We start from the raw sequence: 24,273 nt of genomic DNA, 5'->3' as shown, positions 1-24,273 counted from the left end.
ACAGAGGCTATTATAGCAACTCTCCATGCATTTGGTATAGCTCCTTCGTGCAAACAGTAATCAAACACGTTCTACAGATATGGCACTATATCCTAAAGAATCGTCCTTAGTATATCCCCAGAAATCTTATCAATTCTAGCTGCTTTTCCAGTTTTCAACTTTTGTATCTTATTGTAGAGATCTCTGTTGATCACAGGTAAACGTAAATACTTCGTTAGTATCAGTAACCTCTTCTATGTGGATATTATCCTTGTAACCAACAATACAAACTGCTGACTGAATACGTCTACCTTCTGTAGATCTCCCCATACACACTACCCTTCTTCAATAGTAATTTCAGGAATGTTCTTCTTGGAACCTATATACCCGTCCATTTTTCACCAAAATTTGTATAAGAGTTATTTGTGATTGCCACAATAATATCCTTAGCTGGATTCAATTTCCTTTCAATCTACTTTACGTTGCACCGTCACAGGTAGGCCTTATGGCGACGATGTGAAAAGAAAGGGATATGCGTGGGAATGAATCAACCGTGGCCTTAATTAAGGTACAGCATCAGCATTTGCCTAGTTTGAAGATTGGAAACCACGGACAACCATCTTCAGGGCTGCCGGCAGTGATGTTCAAATCCATTAATCTCCCGAATGCAAGCTGATATCTACGTAAACCAACCCGCACAGCCACTTGCTCGGTCGCTAGATTCAATTTCCTGGCAAGTTCCTTCAATTTCTCCTTACTTCACAACCATTTCTAACGGTATTTCCTTCCAACCTGCATCTCATTATTAGTCTCTTTACGTCTCTGTTCTGTTATAGCGGGTCTTTGCCATTCCTCAACACATTTAAACGTACATACCTGCATTCACATTCCTCAACAATTGCTAAAACCCCTCTCACAGTTTGTTTACATTCTTGTTTACCGTTTTCACCCATCACAATTACTTTTAAAAATTCCCTCATGAATGTCTAATCAGACATATGGTACTCCCCAATAATCCTAATTTTACAAACTTCCTTTCTATCACATTTATTTTTAACTACGACAAAAAACTTCGTGATCACTATTGCCATCTACCGGGTATTTCTTTAGTTTCTCTATAGAGCTCATCTGGTTTTACCAGCAACACGAACAGAATATTCTTCCCTCTAGTTGGTTCCATCACTTTCCGAATCAGATGTCATTTCCAGATTAACCTATTTGCTATTTGTTGGTCATGCTTCCTGTCGTTCGCATTATCTTCCCAATTGACATTTGATAAAATGAGATTACCCGTTACAGTCACGTTCCTTTCTATCAACTATTCGAGGGTTGCCAAGCTGGTAGCCAATGGTTATGCGGTTCAGAGTCTAGAATTAACGTAAGCGTAAGAATACATACTACATACTGTACATACATATTATGCACTGTGATCAGCTCACAAACATCGCTAAATAACCAATTAACCAAGTCCATCCGTAATTCTGTATTCAGAGCTTGTCTCGTGACCTGTTTTGCCTTCCAGACTCTTACCTCGAAATTATTAACTACAGGAGAGCGTATAACCGGCGTCTGGCCCTTTTTCGCTCGTCATCTCGTACGGGGCGTGTGTAAAAACGTACGCTAAATGGACCGATGCCACAATGGAAGTATGTGGTGTCACTGCAGACATTCACATGTGAATAGAAAGACATCTCGAGAAGTGCCCCTTATCGTTGATCACACTGCGCTGAAGCAGATTAGTCTGCTGAGGCCAGTCGAACTTATTGAGTGTGAAGACTCGTGTCATAGTGCAACGGAGCAGCGCATGGAATCAAATTTCGTTACAGATAGGGGAAAACGGTGGCGGAGACGGATGCGATGTTGGTGCAAGTGTACGAAGCATGAGCCGTAACCAGAAAATGTATTTATGACTTGGTTCAAACGCTTTCGGCATGGACAGGGAACTCTTGATGATGAGCCATGTCTTGAATATACACAGTACATCCCAACCACAACCCCCGGACCTCGCGCCAGCAGACTTCCTTCTAGTTTCCCCGCCTCAAGGGAATTCTGAAATCCCCGTATTGTGCTCATATACCGGACATGCGAGGACGAGTGACATTAGTACTTCGGTCGATTCCAAAAGATGCTTTCCTTACCAGTTTCCAGCAGCTGAATACCCGTTGCGAAAAGTGTATTGTGAACAAGGGAGAGTACATAGAAAAATAATAAAGGTATGTTGTTTATAATTTCTGTTCTGTTTGTCATGGTATCATTTACAGAACTTTTTATATGCACCTTGTATTATCTACAGTAAAATCTGCCAACGAAGTCGATTCTTACGCATTACTTCAACTAACATTTACATTTCTAAAGTAGTGTTTATCTCTTCATGTCGAATACCCTCCTGTTATAATTTCCAAATGTTGTACCAGCAATCATTTTTATTATATTCAAGTCAGTTATCTCATGAATTGGATATCCGGAATCAACTTTATTTCCTGTGCTGTCGGCGTGCCCTGAAAACAGGGCTACCTGCGGATATTTGGTCTGCGAGCTCACTCACAAAATGTCCATGATAATAACTAAGAATTCTCCACTTTAGCTGTCCTTACACCTTGATTAAAATTTCCAACCGAAGAGTCGCCGTGGCAGAATACAATCCATGGGTATCCTATGCATTCCTGGCATTAAATAATGTTAAACCCCTTCCCCAGCAATTTGGTTTATATACTTTGCTGAAATAAATTTCGTTTCCATTTCCACTTTAAGGTTGGTATATCACAGATATAAACAATAACATAAACGTAACAACAATTAGGAAGAAGTATATTAGTTTTATTCCTTGAGAAAAAGACAAACTACAGAGGAACTTGGTGTATTGCTCCTCTTTCTCAGATGAATAGCTCGACTCTCCATAACAGTTACTTGTAATACTTTTTTTGCTAGGGGCTTTACGTCGCACCGACACAGATAGGTCTTATGGCGACGATGGGATAGGAAAGGCCTAGGAGTGGGAAGGAAGTGGCGGTGGCCTTAATTAAGGTACAGCCCCAGGATTTGCCTGCTGTGAAAATGGTAAACCACGGAAATTCGTCTTCAGGACTACCGACAGTGGGGTTCAAACCAACTATCACCCGAATGCAACCTCATAGCTACGTGACCCAAAACCGCACAGCCACTTGCTTGGTACATAAAAGAACTTCTGTGGGACAAAATTACGGTACCTCAACGTCGCGATAAACCGCAAGCCTAGTTATTAGGATGTAAAATAAATAACATTCTTAGTGGCCTTTTCCCAATCTGTTAGGCTAGGTACATGTGTGGATTTGACACAATTTTACGGTCGAATGCCCTTCCTGACACCAACTGTACGTGAAGAGATGTAATCGCTGTTGCGTATTTCTGTGGTGGTTACTAGTGTGATGTGATGTGTTGGGTGCAGTTGAAGATGTGAATTGAGACGAGCACAAAATTCCAATCTCCGGGACATAGAAATTAACAATACAGAGTTAAAATTGCCGACCCGGTCGGAATCGTACGAGGAGCCCTCCGAACTGAAGCTCACTACACTGACCATTCAGCCAACGAGACTGACGTTGTTTTAAAATGCTATTTGTTCGGGGCGTCAACCTATAGAGATATTTTACCCCTACTTGCACCATATTATATGAACCTGCGTGTAATTGGAATGGAGGAAGTGTAGAGTGTTCAATGTGAGGAAAGGAACCGTAAGAACGACACAAAAACCCAGTCCCCATGCCAGGGATATTAATCATTTGCAAATAAAAACCCCTGACCCAGCCGGGAATCGAACCCGGGGCCGCCGGGAGACAGGCGGACGCGTTGCCCCCTACACCGCAGCACCCGACGGGAGCTTGACGTACAATTAACAACATTATTTTTCCATATTTACCATTGTATTTTATATTTGGCATAATTTCACCAGTATGCATATTTCTGCAGTATTGCTTCATGAATGTATTTCATCTAAGATAGATACGTAATTATTGAGTAGCTGTTCATGAATATAAGACTATGTATTTGAGGTCATACAGTATAACTTCCTTATTGTTTCTTACATAATAGGTCTCGGAACATCACTTGAGGGAGACCAAGATAACCCGCGAAGGTCAGAATGATAAGCTGTCTCTAAATTTCTCGTGAGTCCACGAGCTCCAGTGCGTTCCCTCGTACCCTGGTGCGTAGGCTCTCCCTAGTTCCCTTCTCTTGCATCTGGCAACTCTCCCAGTCGGTCGGAACAGAAAGTGTGCAGCATGCATGTGGCAGTAATAGGTGCCGGGGCTGCAGGTCTAGCTTCAGCAAGACAGATCACCGATACTGAAGGTCACACATGTATCGTCTTCGAGCAGGCTGCTGTTGTTGGTGGCACTTGGGTCTACACGGATATGATTGGCCTAGATGAATTTGGATATCCAGTGCACACCAGCATGTACAAAAATCTCAGGTAGGTTCTTATAATATCTTCCATGTATAGCATTGCAGCCTCATAAATTGAAATACTTTCTAATAAGACAATTTCGTCGCCATGCAAAACGAAATATTAATTCAAGACCGAGCAGGAAAATAATCAAAATCAATTTTAAAAACATTAAGGGTGCACTCTAGTGCTTCTTGTGTTATATTTAGATCCTAGTTGAGTTGTTTACCTGAAATCTATCGTAATCCGAAATTTTGAGCTATAAAGTATCGTATTGTATAAAAGAACGAACAATTTCGCAACCAAAATGAAACAGCGCATTGAGTCTGAGTCTCATAATTTATCACCTGTTTCAGTTGTTTAGAAAACGTTGGGTAGTAATGTTTCCAGCGTTGATAGTGTTCCTTATCTGAAGTTCTTTCTTTCTTTCTTTCTTTCTTTCTTTCTTCCTTTCTTTCTTTCCTAATCTGTTTACCCTCCAGGGTCGGTTTTTCCCTCGAACTCAGTGAGAGATCTTACCTCTACCGCCTCAAGGGCAGTGTCCTGGAGGTTCATACTTTGGGCCGGGGGATACAACTGTAGAGGATGACCAGTACCTCGCCCAGTCGACCTCGCCCGCTATGCTGAGCAAGGGCCTTGGTGGGGGATGGGAGGACTGGAAGGGATAGACAAGGAAGAGGTAAGGAAGCGGCCGTGGCCTTAAGATAGGTACCATCGTGGCATTTGCCTGGAGGAGAAGTGGGAGACCACGGAAAACCACTTCTAGGATGGCTGAGGTGGAAATCGAACCCACCTCTACTCAGTTAACCTCCCGAGGCTGAGTGGACTCCGTTCCAGCCCTCGTACCACTTTTCAAACGTCGTGGCACAGCCGGGAATCGAACCCGGGCCTCCGGGGGTGGCAGCTAATCACACTGACCACTACTCCCCGAGGCAGACTTATCTGAAGTTACTCTGCGATATGTGGTTATAAATTGCGTTTAATCCAATCTTCAAGTTGTGATACAGAAAATGTTGATACAAAGACAGCAACTTTAAAGAAGTGAAATCTATTGTGTCGAAAAAATACGACTGTAAAGAATCATATGGCCAATTATTCACAATCGGCTGTTTAACACTGTCAGTGGAAACGCTCTGAAGATGTATCGAAAGAAGTAAAGTCCCATTTTATAATTAAATTTAACCTAAATTTCAGCAGGAAGCCAATAAACATAATTTAATGGTTGAAAGAATTTTGAATGATTGTGTGTTTATAGATTTTTTATTTGTGCTTAGAATATACGGCTGTTGGTCGGAGCATTTAGAAAGGCAAATACTGCTAACTAAGTCCTTACTTTACAAACTTAGGTTGCACTTAAGCACGTGGTGTAGGAACATTAAGGAATTGTGTATACTTTCCCTAATTGTAATAGAATTATAAAATTGCATATTTTGACAGTAATTTTGATCGACCTTCCAAAAGAAAGTTCAGGCATTACCTAAATTCTAATATGGTATTTTAATTTTACACTAAATTTTTTTTATTTTTTTGTTATACAGTATTTGTATCAGACAGATTCATTAAAATGTTAAGTTAATACCATACGGTTTTCAAACTTTCAACCATTATAACACAAAACTTGAAAATTAGTACTATGATCGTGTTTCGTGGTGGTCTCCGATTGTGAGTCGGTATCTTTGTTGTAGGATATCTGTGTTGTTATGTGCTCCATTGGTTTATACTTAGAGTCTTTTCTCATGGCCGGAATGAGTTTTAATGTGTACCAGAGGTGAACGAGCAAAGTCTAGTGATATCAATGTCACTGATAAGTTAACGAAGGGGCACGTACTAAGAAATTCGTAATACAATTTTGGAGTTCGAATAAAAGAGAACCTTCATGATAGAGCGACTGAATTGAAAACCTGGAACGGGATGCAGTAAGGCGTATGTGAACAACTGAGAAGCCGGCGGTGCCGCGAGTAGGATGTATGGGTGTGGTGTGCACTTGCACACCCCTGACTTATGGAGAAGAAAGACTCGAGAGGGCAAAATAGTATGAAAAATAGGTTGTGTAATTTAGAATGGAAGTTATTCAATAAACAGAAATTCAAGACGTAAAAGTAACAATACTGAATTCAGGTTGTATCTAAATTATACCGACAAAAAATCGGGGATTTTACTCTTATAAAGGAGGATGGCGCAATCGGATTGGCGGATAATACTTTTCTTTTTGAGAACATGAGGTTGCCTGTACTTTGTTACTTTCGAACGCGCGATTCAAATTGACGAATCCGTCGTATTTGCTGTGCCAGAGAGCAGAGTCCTCTGCTGTGCTTCACTGAAGGGAGGGGAACTAGGATGTACGGTATGATATTCGGTGACAGAGATAATGCTCCGCGCTAATGCGCATACTTCTTCGTTCGAGTAGCGAGGAACATTGTCCTTGTCTCTTACGGGCAATAACCACAATTTGTTTATTAAGCAGCCGTAGTTTCACACACAGTACAAGAACACCAAGTATCCAGTAAGTTGGGCGTGTGGTTAAAATCGCGCAGCTGTGATCTTGAATTCGGGGGATAGTGCTAACCCCACTGCCGGCAGCCATGAAGATGGTTTTCTGTGGTTTCTCATTTTCACACCAAGCTGGGGCTCTACCTAAATTAAAGACCACAGCAGCTACTTTCCCACTCCTAGCCCTTCCCTATCCCATCGCCGCCATAAGACCTATATGTGTCGGAAAAACGTGAAGCAAATTGTAAAAAATCAAACCACACACACAGCACTTACGGCACACTTGTCAGTCAAGGAATGCACCCAGTCGTTTCTCCTCTCGTCTGCTGGTCTGAATATCATTCCTTATTATTACGCGCGAAGATGCAAGGCAGTCGCCACACGATCATGCATTGCTGTATGATAAAATTGTAAAAGGAATGCAATACTGAAGGAAGGAAACAACACGCCCAATATTTTGATTGCAGTGAATCTTCAGTACCCCCCCCCCCATGTCATCTTATAGTTCGATCTTCTTGTAACAAGAAACTTCCATGGGAATTAATCGGCCGAACGCGCTGGGCACTTATCTGGACTACCACGGCCTGTCCGTCTCCCTGAATAATGATCATATATGTGCTGCTTGACACGGTTCGTGAAATATGGTGGAGCGCAACTACGACACAGCCACATTCGCTGCCGAATACCCAGAAGAACATCATCTAATAATCCAGGCAGTGGTTCTACCGAGAAACGGTAGCATTCTTCGCCGTTCAGGTAGGACATACGACCCAAGTAAAGAGTTACCACCGAGCTCGATAGCTGCAGTCGCTAAGTGTGGCCAGTATCCAGTAATCGGCAGATAGTGGGTTCGAACCCCACTGTCGGCAGCCCTGGAAATGGTTTTCACACCAGGAAAATGCTGGGGCTGTACCTTAATTAAGGCCACGGCCGCTTCCTTCCCACTCCTAGGCCTTTCCCATCCAATCGTCGTCATAAGACCTATCTGTGTCGGTGCGATGTAAGGCAAATAGAAAAAAAATAGTTACCAACAATTCCGACCCAAATATTGACACTAAACCGGGGCTGAAATATGCACACTAGTGTCACATGAGGGGTTTATTCCTCCCTCCTGTACGCATTTGCCTGCCCGTGGACACGAAGGATGAATAACGATGTTAACTGCGGTTAGGATGCTGGACATCTTAAATCAGTGCGGCTTCTCTCCAGTTGCCATTTACTGCGCCATAGGCTAGGTACATATCAACTACTTCTTTGTTGGTGTGCCAAAATGCAGCGATTCTCACCAATATACACCGCAAACTTAGTACATAATATGAAAACCGAGCTCGATAGCTGCAGTCGCTAAAGTGCGGCCAGTATCCAGTATTCGGGAGATAGTAGGTTCGAACCCCACTGTCGGCAGCCCTGAAAATGGTTTTCCGTGGTTTCCCATTTTCACACCAGGCAAATGCTGGGGCTGTACCTTAACTAAGGCCACGGCCGCTTCCTTCCCACTCCTAGCCCTTTCCTGTCCCATCGTCGCCGTAAGACCTATCTGTGTCGGTGCGACGTAAAACAACTAGCAAAAAAAAATATGAAGAAAAACTGCATACTGCCTACTGGGGCCGGGAAATGACTGCGCTAAACGAAAGAGAAACGTGTGCATTCGCGCGGGCCATTATTTCTGTCTCCGTCTATCACACACCCACTTATCCTCCCTTCCCGGAAGCACAGCAGCAGGTAGCGATTTGCTTTCTGGCACAGCAAATACGGCGAGTTCGTCAATCTCAATCGCGGGCCCGAAACTAACAGAGTAACCACATTTTCTCGGAACGAAAAATGTTCTCCGCCAATCCGATTGCGCCAATGTTCTTTGTATAACACGATGAGCATCCCTGACTTTTTGTCGGCATCATTTAGATATACCCTGTATTTACATAACTTTTTGTGTTCACTTTTATTCGATAGAAGGGAAATTCAATGCATGAAATTTAATTTTCTTCTTTTGCGCTTTTCCCACACCAGCGGGGTTGCGGTTTGAACTGCGTCGCACATGCGTATTTGGTCCTGTTTTACGGCCGGATGCCCTTCCTGACGCCAAGCCTATATGGACGGAGGTAATCACTATTGCGTGTTTCTGTTTCGGTTGGTAGTGTAGTGTGTTGTCTGAATATGAAGAGGAGAGTGTTGGGACAAACACAAACACCCAGTCCCCAGGCTAGAAGAATTAATCACGCGCGATTAAAATCCCCGACCGAACAGGGAATCGAACCCGGGACTCTCTGAACCGAAGGCCTCAACGCTGACCATTCAGCCAAGGAGTCGAACAAAGCACGCAAGTTAATGAAGATACAAAAATGTGGAAAATGTAATCCATATTTTAAAAAAATATATACAGAATCGAATACGAACCAGTGAACGCAACAAGATGTTTACTTAAATTCCTGTTAACATCTACCAATTAGTGGGTTCGAGCTCCACTGTCGGCAGCCCTGAAGATGGTTTTACGTGGATTCTTATTTTCACACCAGGCAAATGTTGGCGCTATAAATTAATTAAGACCACGCCCGCTTCCTTCCCACTCCTAGGCCTTTCCTATCCCATCGTCACCATAAGACCTTATCGGTGCCGGTGTGACGTAAAGCAAATTGTAAACAAAAAAATACCATTAATATCAATGCCATAGCCCTTGTTACTTCGTAAAATCGTTCTATGCACCCGTTTTTTACCTAAGATGAACAAGAAGTAGGTGAGAAAATCCGAAATAAGAGAAAATTTGCAGGAAAGACTAGCAATTAATTGAAGTTCAACGGACATATTTTAGGAGATAAAATACTTCAAAACAGCACATTCTGACTTCAGATTGTAAGAATTTCTCCCAATCCCCCACTCTGCTGTCACCACCCCACCCCCTCACCCCCCGCCACTGCTTTAAGCTGCACCCTCCTGGAAATAATTCTACTGACGCTCGTGCGAGGAGCAATCGTTTTTGAAAGGAACGAAGGTAGGGTGCTTGACACTGCCATCGGGACATCCAGCTCGTCCCTGAGGTAATTCTATGAAGGCTGTATGATGTCTTGAATTTACTTGAATTTCAAACATAAATTTTCATGGATAAGAAATTAGTGCAAGGGAAAATCAACTAACTAACACCCAAAGTATATACAGTATTGGTATTCTTGGCCTTTACCTATATGAGCCCATAGTTCTACCTTGCTGAAATTTCAACTGCAAGATGGAGTGCACCCATATTTTTGTTGCAAGCTCACTTCCTGTTTCGTTATGTGCCAACTCACAGGGGGAGGAGACCCACCAAATCATTGAACGAGGTCAGAACATTTCGGAAGACCTCGGGTAATAAATAATAAAATTCTGGCTAATAATCCTCATTGTGAGAGATTTCGGCACTGTCATTAACAAAGAAATACAGGAAGTTATTAAGAATTTTGGGAAATATTTGATTAATCTAAGTCCACAGGGTGGAGTTGTAAATAATTAGGCTCGGAGAGAAGGTAGCATCTATCTTGGCCGAGTGGAACACACGTGTCAAGGACATACGGTCAAAATGCGCGGGAAACATCATGCACGAAATTTGTTAATTAATTACTTCCGTTAAAGAAACAGGAAAAATCAGCGAACGACACCATCATGACTGGAATAATAGGTGGAATTTCTGGGGTTAGTCTCAAAGAAATCAAATGGAATGATTGCTTAACAGTAGATAACGCCATACGGAGCGTTTCTAGAGAATGCATAAATACCCCTTTCTCAAGCAAGAGGGTCAGTCCGCGAGCCCCCCTCGCCCCAGCCGCCTGCCGCAGAACGCCAGCCGGTGCTGTTCCCAGCGCGTTCCGACCTCCTGGATACAGTCAATCAGGACTGTCCGTGGCCGGAGTCAGCAGCCAGCCTGCCTGTCATTGTGTGGGCGCAAAGCAATTTGTCAGTAGCACTCAGTGTAGTCACTCGCTCGGTTCTTGTCACGTTGTGATACTATACCTGAACCGACGGTACTCACTGAGCCGCCCCAAGTAGCTCAAAAACCGGTCCTCTACTGAGTTTGACCGTTCCAGTGTTTTAACAACACCCAAGACAAACCTTCCCTAACCCAGTCGGGACCACACTGGTGGACTGAGTAGCCGGGACACCGACACCCCAGTCACAATCAGAACTCACCCTCTACCACCATGTCCTGAGAATTCCAAAATCCCTACTCACCCTACCATAAGCCATTTCAGATCCGCTCTGGCATACCCGAATCCACGTATCATTCCATGGTTCTTCCCTACCCGAACGTTGCACCCCAGAGCCTTCAAGAACAACTACGAATACGCCACGATCACCGTAAACTTATATAAGCAGCCATTCGCAGTCTCCGACAACACATACAAGCCTCAGATGAATTAGACAACGGCTACACTCTCATATTCCCACTTACTACAGAAGGCTACTTTGAAATCAATCACCAGTTAGAGCTCCACGTTGTTGACTACAACATTTTAAGAGATTACACAGACCTCGAAGAAAAACAAACACAAACCAAGCCCGCAATCAAACACAAAGAAGCACAAACCACCCGCCCGCCAAACAAATTTACCAAGTACTCACAAACCCTCAAAGCCAATGTACACATAGCAACACAGACTGACATCACTCTGCCAGCAGTCACAGACATCTTCTCTCCACAACCAACACTAGAAAACACCATAACGCCAGTAACACAAACAGACGACACCTCCCCACACTCCCCACTGCCAGCACCCGAACCCGGTACTGAGATCCCATCAGTCTCACAGCCGGGCTCGGACACACAATCCAGATACACCCAGACTAGGAGCAGACGTAGCAAACCTGCCCCCAAGTCAAAGAACACATCACTCCCCCTCGACAGAAACTCGAACCCGCCTCCCCCCCCCCCCCCCGCCCCACACTCATAACACAGTGTTTTAATTGCCTAAAGCTAAACCACTCTGCAGCCCCGTGCTCAGAGGCTACCCGCTGCAACAGATGTGGGGGACCCAAACGCCACAATGATTGCACGGTACCGGAGGACCAGGCGAGGTGCACTAACTGCCACGGCAGCCATGCAGCCTCATTCCCTGGCTGCCCATTCGTAAAAAAGGCAATTAAAACCCATCACAGGCGGGCACAACACGTACATACACATAAAACACCTCCTCCCCTACTGAACATTAAAATCCCGCCACCCTCGAACCCATGACTCCTTACCTATGACCACATCAACCAGCCCAGCCAAGACACAACCACCCTCCTAAACATACTCCTAATCAAGTTACTCTCGACCCAAAACCAGTACCCTCTCCCCGTCATGCCAAGCAGATAGCTAATTGTTAACTAAACCCACCATCCTCTACCAAGAAAAAGCCTCCTCACTACCCAGTATAGGCCGGCCACCGTATATTAGAACAAGCCCTAACCAGCCTCCCGCCAAGACGCTTTGCAAGCTTTCTCCTCATCATTAACATCCAAGCCTTCTTTTCCTCTCTTCTCCACTAAAGCACTGGAACAGCGTAGAAGCTGTTATAGACAGTTAAGCAACATCGGGCATGGTCATCCACTGGATGGGTGGACCGCGTCCGCATGTTTGCTTCACTCTCACAGTAATATTACTAAATGCTTAACAAGCACAAATTGCGCATATGCGCCAGGCCACATACTGGCCAGCAAATGACAAAAACATACTCCGAACCCAAATTCTTCACTAATATTAACACAGGAGTAATCACTATTATGATATGGCTCTCAAAACCAACATAGGTTGACAGGCCACAACATTCGTGGCTTAGCGACTCACGTCACAGAATTGGCTCTTGCTGAAGAAAGTCTGTCATCATTCAATTGTCCGAGAGGGTGAACCTACGGCGCGTGACATTAAGAAGAGGACTTAAAGTGTGAGAAATAGACTTGGAGAATATTTAAAGCCAGTTGTCTTGAGGGACGAATATTTTCCCAAGTGGTAATGGGGAGCGAAGGCCATTTAGATAATGAAACATTTCATTTATGACATCCATCACAGTCGGAGGAAAATCATAAATTAAATATTTTAAGTTCCTGAACTTCTGCATAGGGAGACAGCAGATTCATAGATACAGTAGCTCTTTGAATGACTGCGGACAAGGTTATTTTGACAATCGGTAAGGGGAGGAATGTTGTAGTCTGGCATAGATAAGCTTTTCGGCCTCACCGTCGTTCACATCTGTGGGAAACCGGGAGGAAAAGCAGTTGGAAATCTCCACGAACTGCATTAGTTGAATTCTCGACACTAGGCTGAGCAGTTTATTTGTTGTATGTGTGTACAGAATAAAGTTTAGTGTTAAGTTTCATGAAGGAAATCAAGTTGTGTTGCTTCAAGACGAGTGCAAAATCAGTGTATGTAGTATTTAAGCGAAGAATGTCTCCTGCAATTTTGAGGGGCTAAGCTCAGAGGTGACTGGCGCAAGATGAAGCTAAGATAATGCCACGCCAAGCGGCAGATTTAGAGGTCCGTCTAATTTAAATATTATGTGTTTGTAGTTAGAGATGTAAATGCTTGTCTCTTTAAATTAATTAATAAATAAATCATAACATCGCGTTGTATATGTGGCGTGTGTAAATATAAAAGATATGTGATAAAAAGTGTCAGACTGAAAGGACAATAGTATGTAAGTTACAGGAAAAATGGCTGGATTTACCTGCAAGTATGTATACTAGCCTGAATTTTAGAACACTAAATTATAATGTAGTTCACAGAACGTTTCCAGAAAGTACCTATTTTGTTGTTGTTCCTGACTTGATATAACATGATCTAAATATTATATCGGAAACAACTTAATAAATGTCAGTAAATTAAAAATGTTTCTTACCACTTATGTCTTCATATGAGTTTCAGATGAAGAAGTTCTTGGAATTGATTGGTAATAACAACTCTATGGACATATTTGCAAAGATTTACAATTTGACCACAAAGGATCAACGGGATTTGTACCTACCGGGGCTCGTTGATGTACATGAAGTGAAACATAGGCACCCATGGTCAGAGTTAAACACAGCAAACTCAGATTCATTCGAATATCTTGTCATAATTAGACCTCATTTTGACAAATGAAACTATATTTAGTACATCCTAATTATATCCCAACCGGGCGAGTTGGCCGTGCGCGTAGAGGCGCGCGGCTGTGAGCTTGCATCCGGGAGATAGTAGGTTCGAATCCCACTATCGGCAGCCCTGAAGATGGTTTTCCGTGGTTTCCCATTTTCACACCAGGCAAATGCTGGGGCTGTACCTTAATTAAGGCCACGGCCGCTTCCTTCCAACTCCTAGGCCTTTCCTGTCCCATCGTCGCCATAAGACCTATCTGTGTCGGTGCGACGTAAAGCCCCTAGCAAAAAAAAAAAAAAAATTATATCCCAACCGGGCGAGTTGGCCCTGAGCTTGCATTCGCCATAAAACCTATCTGTGTCGGTGCGACTTAAAGCAAAATTGTAAATATATATATATATATATTCCTAACAAGAGTGCTATAATATTCAGATCAGCTACAGGTGATGGTAAGCTTCAAGTAAAGTTTCCTTATTCTGTACACAATCATAATTACAATACGTTCGCTACCAAGAAGGGAAATCTCCGAAAACCGTAAATGTAGGTAATGGGACGTGAAGCAAATAATATTATTAAAACATAAAAAACAAGGGGAATAGTTGGTTTCAAATTCATGTTTAGAAAGGTGCTGAACTATCCGATTTTCTTAGGAATGTAAATAATGCAGCAAAACTTTAAGAGAATGTTCAGCACACGAGAGGCTTACATGACGAAGAACGGTGTCCAGTTTCAATTTCTAATATCCCGTTGATATAGACGTTTACACTTTATTCTAGTTAATAATAATAGTGTACTATTATAATCTCATCTTAATTATTTAAGAAATTCGAAACCGCTCTGAGATCACAGAACTCATTTTGTATAAGTCTGGGTGTCCTGAAACATAGCATATTAAAAGGACTTGTGTTCCGTCGATGCACAGGAATCAGAAATTTCACTTTAGTCTCGCTTTCTCTGTGCATGCTTAGTATTCCGCCAGTATTACATATTTGGCAATATTGTCTAATAGGACGCAATGCAGATAAATCATACCTAAACAATGGCAATAACCACATTACAGAATTCCTTATCGGAGGCACTTGAGTTACGAATAACGAACGGTGCCCAAGGTGTACCTCGGTCTTCGATTTTACAAGCAGAATAACAGTGCCTTATAATAGTAACATTAGGAGTCGCTTTTGTTACTTGCTTATTGGTGGAGCAGGTGTAACAGCAATGTTAAACCAACGTCAAGGTATTGTTTAGCAACGGATCACTTTAAAAAATCATCCACATTGTTAATTATTTTCATGCGTTCTCAGATGAGTGTTCTCGGATTTCGTTTGAATCCACGAAACGAACACTTTGAAGATCACAGTGGCTGTGAAGGTGACATGTAATTCCAGAAAACCACAACTAAAATAAACGTATGAATTATAAAAAGCTAACTGTTCTCACTATGTTGTCACCTCAGTGTATGTGTGTTTCCAAACTTGGCTTGCATTCCCCAAACTGATTTCATTATTACCATAAACCCGGTGTACAGTACAAATTTGAGCTAATTATGAGTTTTCATTTTTATGTACAGTAGGTCGTGCGGGATCTCTGGGGATGATATTTGAAGGGTAATTAGCTTAGGAAAAGCCACGTCTCCACCACCGATCATGCTCAGTTGACAAGCCAACATTTCTCTGTATAGCCCGTACACGTAACTTCCATTACAACAGACTTTTTCGCAGAACTAGCAAATGTTTCTTATCCCGCCCCTCCTAACAGACTATCTGGAGGCCAGTGTGGACGTAAATTTCCTATGGCCCTTTTAGGAGTCCGAATGAACTAATGTCCATGGATGACCCATCGGGTGCCCTCTCCGGAATGTCAGTAAAAGGAATTGCACGGATTCCAGTTTCCATCTCCATTATCCATAAGAACAGACGAGTGGAACGAGAGGCGTGACTGGATGCTTTATCTTTATGCACCCATACCTGAATTTTCGACATCCTTTACAGACCTGGGACATCTGTGTTTTAAATGGGTATTAAAACCTCTTGCTGATAGTATGTTGAGTTCACCTTCATAATATTAGCGACATGGCGAATGGTTAACTTGCCATTGTAGCAGCAATGATCATGAAACCCTTTGGAAAACTTTCCTGGCACTCTTCGTACAATGTTTGATAATTTACTTTATCTCTAGGGAGGTATTAAATCGAGCCGGGTTTGTAACACTCACTAAGGTACGCATATGCTTCGTCTAACGTCAATATATTTTTCTATCTGTCCTCTGCCGGAGAGAACCAATACAACTTTCTAGCGTTTGTGGGACGTTGCCATAAGTGATGAGGCAACAACTTGTGAACTCGTCGCTTATGCCGCTTTTCTAATTGCAGGTCCTTGTTAATTATGATGTTAACTGTTGAAACAGATATCTCCAATTTAAGTGCGATAGTCCTTCGAAGGTGGGGATTACCACCTGAGATAAGAGCCTTCACTTTCTTCAACACTTCTGGTGTACGGCTGGTGGCTGGTCGTGGATTTGCCTGCTTTTTTCCCTCTGAAATTAAGCCCAGTCGGCCTTTGCTGTTTTATTCAGTACACTGATCCCGTTCTTTGTTATAAAGAAATCGCGCTTCCTGGACATTCCTTGGATTGCAGAATAGCTATATTTAACATCGGAAATGGCTTTTATGTAGCCCTCCCAGTGAGGGTCAGTCCGTTTCGGTATCGTTGTAGCGAATGTCACAAAAACATTTCACACACGTTCTCAGTACTAACGTGAATCGTCACGTCCCGTTTTGACGTGCTCAAGATGGAACAGCGCAACCAGCGACCTTCAAACCTGTCACCAGAGAACACGAACGACCGTCTGCATTGTCTGTAAATATAAACATTACAGAACTGACAATAACCGGTGCAACCAAACTGACTGAACTCCCAAGCATATATGGCAGATAATGAAACATATATTAATCTCTGAACTGATTAAATAACAAATCTGAAACACTTTACATGGTCATCCTAGAAAATGTTCTTTCTCGACACGAAATATAGGATTGAGGAAAGTACCAATGTACGAAGTAAAAAAGAGGAATTTCCGCAAAATATTAACAAATCATCTCCTTTATAAGTTCCCCAGCGATTCGAGTATTATACGGCTAAGGAGTAAGGTCAGCACTCTTTTGAACTGTGACCTCCCAAAGTCCTGTTTAACAAGTGCAAAGCGAGCACACTCTTGTGTTTTGCTCAGACGGAATCATAAATATGTATACCGTACTTATTAAAATAGCTTTCTCGTCCCGAGGAGACCGGAAGAACGATTTCCATAACCACGTTGTATCTTAATGGTTACCACTTTACATGCACATGGCCCGGACGGCCACTTCACTTATAAACAGTGAGCTACAACTGTCAAGTGCACCAGGTATGACCAACGCCAGAACAAGCCTTGTGCTGCAACACTTTTAATTAAAGTAACCATTATAGGGTAAGAAAACAGTGTTCTGCACATTTTTTCAAAACACGCAGTCCTGTATATGGCACAAACTGAGTGCACAGCATATGCGCTATCCCTACATGTTTAACGGAAAAATAGTTATCCATTTTACTCCATTTTTTCCTTGAAGATTTATTGGCAATGCGTGTGTACTTCCAAGTCAATATTTTGTGCGGATGGCAACAAAGTTGGAGCTTCCATTAGCCTCTGTGCTAGAGGTACCGAACTGAGTCATAGTACAGTCATCACAGTGTCTGCGAAGGTGACGTGTAATTCCAGAACACCACAACTCAAATAGCCTAAATAACTGTTCTCACTATGTTGTGACCTCATTGTAAGTGTGTTTCCAAACTTGGCGTGCATTCCCCATACATATTTCATTACCATAAACCCAGTGTACAGTGCAAATTTGAGCATGTTAGTCCTTACATACGGCAGACCCATCTCAGTAGATTCAATGGCACATTGAATGAATCGAGCTTGATAGCTGCAGTCGCTTAAGTACGGCCAGTATCCAGTATTCGGGTTCGAACTCCACTGTCGGCAGCCCTGAAGATGGTTTTCCGTGGCTTCCCATTTTCAGACCAGGCAAATGCTGGGGCTGTACCTCAATTAAGGCCACGGCCGCTTCCTTCCAACTCCTAGGCCTTTCCTATCCTATCGTCGCCATAAGACCTATCTGTGTCGGTGCGACGTAAAGCCCCTAGCAAAAAAACCTATCTGTGTCGGTGCGACGTAAAACAACTTGTAAAATAGAAAGTTTTCCGTGGTTTCCCATTTTCACACCAGGCAAATGCTTGGGTTGTACCTCAGTTAAGGCCACGGCCGCTTCCTTCCAACTCCTGGCCCCTTCCTGTCCCTTCGTCGCCATAAGAACTATCTGAGTTGGTGCGACGTAAAGCAACTTGTTACATTAAAGGAAACCCTCTACCTCGCAAATTTCAAGTTCCCTGGCGTTTTTCCTTGAAGTAATCTCGAAAATGTAGTTTATTTGAATAATAAAAATAATGGTAATAATAATAATAATTACACAGGACAATCTGTAAACATATGTCCAACATGCCTGCACACTTAGAAAAAGCCAATATTTTATTAAACTGGAAACGACATGAGTGTAGAATATATTGCGTGAGACTATAACCCTACTGAGAAGATATTAACTACACGTTCTGGTAAGATGGTAGCCTTTACCCTATTTGAAACATATATATATTTAAACACGTCCGCAGTGATATCTCCGTGAAATTGCTGGTAGCATCTCACCATTGTGATCACAATTTGAATGGGAAATTACATCCCCAATGATTTAACTCCGCGTAGAATTGTAGGCCACAAGATGAACGGATCTTTTGTACACCAAACGTGCTAGCATTGTAACGTGAATATAGATATGAACATTTTTGTATGGACGTTCCTGGCGGGCAGCCGGACAGGCAGGTTTTAACGTAGCTCGACTCCGCTATAGCTAGTGAGACACAATAGTGCGGTAGTTAAACCATCTTCGGACATTCACATTTCATTAGTTAAATAATCAGAGTTTATAGTTCAATACAGTGAATTGTGGACAAATTTAGTATCAGTTAGTCAATACTATACAATGGCTAACCCCCAAGTTACGGGGAAGTCCATAAAATTGGCATTAAAGACATGCTATAAGAAAGACTCGCTACCTCAATTAGATTCAGTGAACCATACTCTTTCGAACGGAACATCACAACTTCAACCAGCACCTGCCAGTGATGATCACCAACAGTTAGCATGCTATTCTCAACAGCAATACCAACGTCAACAGCAGAAGCAACTGCAGCAGCAGGACCAGTAACAGTAACAACAACGCGGAGTTCTGAACACGGCCACTAATATCCCCTCACTACAAGAGAGACTGACATCGGAAGGTAATAACGTATATTCTCCTCATCACGGAAATGACTTACTGGATAATAGTATAGAATTACCTAATCAAGCAGCTAAACGATTTTGTGGACAAATGGTAGGAGAGTCTAATGGTAGCATAAACGAAGTAGAAAAGTTGATAGACATGGATATGTCAGACGCCAGTACTTCAACATCTAGTAATCCCTCGGTCCAAGCCATGCTAGTAACTAATCAATCAAGTTCAAATAAGCTTAGTTGTAATAATAGAACGCCTAATTACCAAAGTAAAGAAAATAGATATAATCGCATAGACAGGCCCGTACTGTATTTTCGTGGAAAGGTTGAACAGTAAATTTGACCAACTACACACTATGTCGATAGGTAAACTGTTTTTTCAACATGACAATGCCTTTATAAAGGAAGTGGTTGACATCAGTTCTATTGGAAAATATCATTTATAAATTGTAGCTCGTACGGCAGGATCTGCAAATTTAATTGTACAATATGATGTTTTTAAACAAAGAAATTTAGAAGCTTACATTCCAAACTTCCTAATACATAAACAAGGTATAATCAGAAATGTCGACACCATGTTAAGCGGAAAGGAAATTTTACATTGTCTGTCCATATCCAGTTGTGCGTATTAAAGCATATACAAGAAGATCGCATAAAACCCCAGATCAAGTTATAACAATCCCAGTGTGTCTCGTCACATTTCGATCGCAGTCCCTCCCAACCCATATAGCTATGTTGGGAATTCGCTGTGCTGTGGAACCATACGTTGCCCCGGTGGTGCAGTGTGACATATGTTTACGTTTAAGCCACCGTCAAGGACAATGTAAGTCAAGAATAGCGCGATGTTATAGATGTGCGGGTCCACACTTAACAGAAAACTGTGATAGTACCACGGAAGTTTGTTGTGCTGTCTGTCGAGGTCAACATTTTATTTCATATAAGGACTGTCCGGTGCACATTAGACAGCGTGACATGAAAAGGGCAAATGCTTTATACACACCTCCTATGCATTCAGAAGTAGAGCAGAAAAGTCAGGGATACGCTCAGGTGGTTTCTACTGTACCACAACACAGTAGTCGCGAAGAAATTCCTCCCCTACCAACACAACTACTACAAAATTCATCTATACTAAAAACTCAATGTTATAGTGCTTTACCATCAATGCAATCATCACGTCAGTTATTCCATCCACAATATCAATGCCAACAGGAACAACGGCTGCTTTCTCCACATGATACCGCGCCTAGGCAACGACAACTTCCTTCCATTTCCACTCTAGTCTACTCCTCAAGAAGCTCCTCCTCCCTCCCAATCTTACCCTCCCCCACACCAACGAGTGCTTGCTACTCAACAATTACCAGTTACACATGTTAGACAAAATCCATATCCAACTCATCCACATAACATTCCTGATCATTCCACCAATCGAAATAACTTCATTATAGAAGAATTAGTCCAATGTATCGTGCATATAATCACTTCGTCTCAGACAACACCCATAGAAAATCCCCTTGTCATTCGAGAATTAATACCTAGTTTAATAGATAAATTCAATGAGTTTTAAGGTCCTGCAATGGAATGCTAGATCTGCCATACCTAATAAGGAAAGTTTAGAGCGTGAACCTGGTCTATAGGTATCAAGGTGGCAGCAATTTTCGAGACGTTGTCACTTTTCACATATAACGCAGTTTATTTTAACGTATTTCCTGTCACAGTGGGGGTATATCCTGGTCTACAACTCGTTGCAGCACGTATCCATTCACTTGCGCTCGAGTTCACATGTCTTTAAATATATTGTAAACCAGACAGAGTTATAATACCGGCAGTTTGGAATCACCCTTGGCACCACCCTACCTCAACGCACACAGTACCACCTGGAGGTGTGCCTTCACCCACCCACAAGATTGCAATATTTTAGAGGTAGTGGACACTTACAATCTATCCATATTGAATGACGGCTCACCAACACTAGTTCCGTACTTACATCATCGTCCATCGGCAGTTGATATAACAATGTGCTCTCCCGTCACTGCCACAATCACTCATTGTATGTACTTAAAGACCCGCTTGGTTCAAATCGCTATCCAATACTTGTAAACACTGATATTTCTCCTACGAGTAACCCCTCACCATATCCATCAAGCAAGTGGAATATCAATGGTTCAGACTGGACGCTTTTTACAGAGAGAATACTTGAAGAAACATGCTGTTTCCCGACCCAGACATTTGCAATGGACAATTGTAATACCTTTGTAGAGATGATGGAACGTGCTGCTCCTATATCTATCCCCATAAGAAAACCTCCTGGTCAGAAGAAGAACACTCGAACAGCATGATGGAATGCTGATTGTTCCTGAGCAATTGCGGAAGGCTCTCCGGGAATTTCGAACAGACCCTAGCCAAGAAATATACCTACATTATCAGAATTGTTCTTCTCGAACTAAGAGATTTCTCAAGAAAACTAAGAAACAAAGTTGGCAAAAATACTGCTCCACATTGAACAAGGACGACCCCAATAACAAAAGAATGGTACCGCATACGACATTTGCGCAACAGAAATTAGAGTACTCAGGATTCGTCGCCTGATACCTCTTGGTTAGAAGATATTGCTGATAGAATTACGCCACCATCACTTAGTTATCCACCGTGTACATTTACAATCAACGAACTCCGAGTGGCCATTAGGAACTCCGCCAATACAGCACCGGGCATAGATGAGGTCCGTTACCCCATGTTACAACACCTTCCCGATTAAACATTGAAGCTTTTCCTCCGGATTGTCAATGAACTTTGGTTTCAAGAATGCATACCTGAGTCATGGAAAACACAAATTGTAGTACCCAGCCAGGAAAAGAGCCAGAAGACCAAGCAGGATATCGAGCTATTTTCCTTTTTTCCTGCACTGGAGAAACGGTGGAAGGAATGATTAAAATCGCTTGGAATATTGGATGGAATCACAATCTTTGCTAACTTCAACTCAAAATGGATTCCCCAAGGGTCGTGCCAAGTATAAGAACCATGCCATACTAATCACAACGATTCGTACAGCTTTTCTAAATAAGCACTACATTTCTGCTCGATTTTTGGATATATCAGTTGCGTATGACAATGTACGAATACCAATACTAATGAATAAACTGATTACTCTTGGATTTCCTCCAACCTTTGAGTCGGGTATATATCAATTTATACATGTTAGATGGCTTTATTTTCGTCATAACCATAGACTTCTCGGCCCACGGCGATCGAACTAAGGACTCCCTCAACGTGCAGTATTTAGTCCCCTACTAAATACCATTCATACCCGAGATTTGGAAAATATTCTGCCTTTTAGAGTTAGCATTCTTCAGTATGCTTACGACGTGCGCATTTTTACTTCAGCGACGACGATGCCTGCTGCCAAGTGACGTATTTCAGATGCAATGCAGCATGTAAATCAGTGGTAACATCAGCATGGGCCAGACCTCCCTGCAAGTAAATCCTCGGCAGTAATATTCACAAAAAGAAGAATTCAACCACCAATTTATAACTTCATCCTGGGATTACACAACATCGTGGTTCAACCACAAAACAAACTCCTCGGACTGGTTTATGATTCCCGACTCACGTGGACTGCTCATATGCAACGTATTATTCCAAAATTGGAACAAGGGAACAATATCCTACGCACATTAAGTCGAACTTGTTGGGGAGCACATCCATCTGTACTAATAGTTCTATATCGCACGCTGATCCGCTCGAAGGTGGAATATGGCTGCATGTTTTATTTCAGTGGCAATAAACGCCTACTAAATAAACCGGATCGTTTTCAATTTTTTAGTGCATTCACATTTGTCTTGGAGCTATGAAAACCACGCCAATTAATCCTCTTCCACTAGATGGTGCAAAAATGCCCTTGAATATGCGTGCGTATTTTCTTTCAGAAAAGTTCATATTAAAGCAAACTCACACTAACAATTAAACAATTCTCACATCTTCGAAGATTACAACACTTAGCAGACGATCAAGACCGCCGTTCTTTCAATAAAAGGTATCTCCTGCTGCAAACTGTCACGTATATAGACTCACTACTGACCTAATACTGTCAAAAGAGTACAGGAAACATATATGATATTCCATTTGAGCACTGTATATGCCCTATGGAAGTGAATAGATCGCTAACATATCTACAAAAAGATAGCAGATTGGCGCAGTTATGTCAATATGATATGACTTTTCGGTATCCTTCGTCTGTTAAAATTTATACTGATGGCTCAACAATACCGAAAAGCGGCGTAGGATGTGCAATCTATTGTCCTGATCAACATGAAGCTCAAGGTTATCGTTTGACAGAACATATTTCTATCTACGCAGCAGAAGCTATTGCAATTATAGATGCACCCGGGAGATAGTGGGTTCGAATCCCACTGTCGACAGCCCTGAAGATGATTTTCCGTTGTTTCCCATTTTCACACCAGGCAAATGCTGGGGCTGTACCTTAATTAAGGCCACGGCCGCTTCCTTCCAATATCTAGCCCTTTCCTCTCCCATCTTCGCCATAAGATCTATCTGTGTCGGTGCGACCTAAAGCCACTAGCACTAGCAATTAGAGAAGCCCTCAAATATGCTAGACGATTCTACCGTAAAAGTATCACTATCCCTACCGATTCACATAGCGTACTTTCCACACTATCTACACCACGTATCCTCAAGAAACCCAATGACTACCACATCAATATTTTTAAAAACATATGAACTCCAAAGACGTGATTCCAGAGTAAACACAACAGATCATGTGATGGCCAATCGAGTCAGGACCTAAATCATATCTTTCTTTCTTTGCATGTGTTCATTACCATAAACAGCAAAATGTGTTGATTACATGTCTGCTTCACGCTAAGCAACAGTTACCAACCTGTGTAAGTACACTCACTACTGGCGACTAAAACAAAAAGTGTATACTACT

General features: G+C 42.3%; 1 protein-coding gene across 1 annotated transcript in view; it reads left to right on the top strand.

Annotated features, from left to right (window-relative positions):
* Positions 1 to 4,136: 4,136 nt before the first annotated feature.
* The window catches only part of Fmo-1 (Flavin-containing monooxygenase 1), a 401,881-nt gene continuing 381,744 nt past the window's right edge, over positions 4,137 to 24,273 (top strand). Inside the window, exon 1 of the mRNA XM_067139395.2 lies at positions 4,137 to 4,426. Within this exon, the coding sequence (XP_066995496.2) occupies positions 4,236 to 4,426 (191 nt within the window). The 5' untranslated portion in view covers positions 4,137 to 4,235. The remainder of the gene's footprint in view (positions 4,427 to 24,273) is intronic.

The sequence above is a fragment of the Anabrus simplex genome, chromosome 2 (assembly GCF_040414725.1).
Source record: "Anabrus simplex isolate iqAnaSimp1 chromosome 2, ASM4041472v1, whole genome shotgun sequence".
NCBI classification, from domain to species: domain Eukaryota; kingdom Metazoa; phylum Arthropoda; class Insecta; order Orthoptera; family Tettigoniidae; genus Anabrus; species Anabrus simplex.
This window is presented reverse-complemented; position numbering and strand designations above follow the sequence as displayed.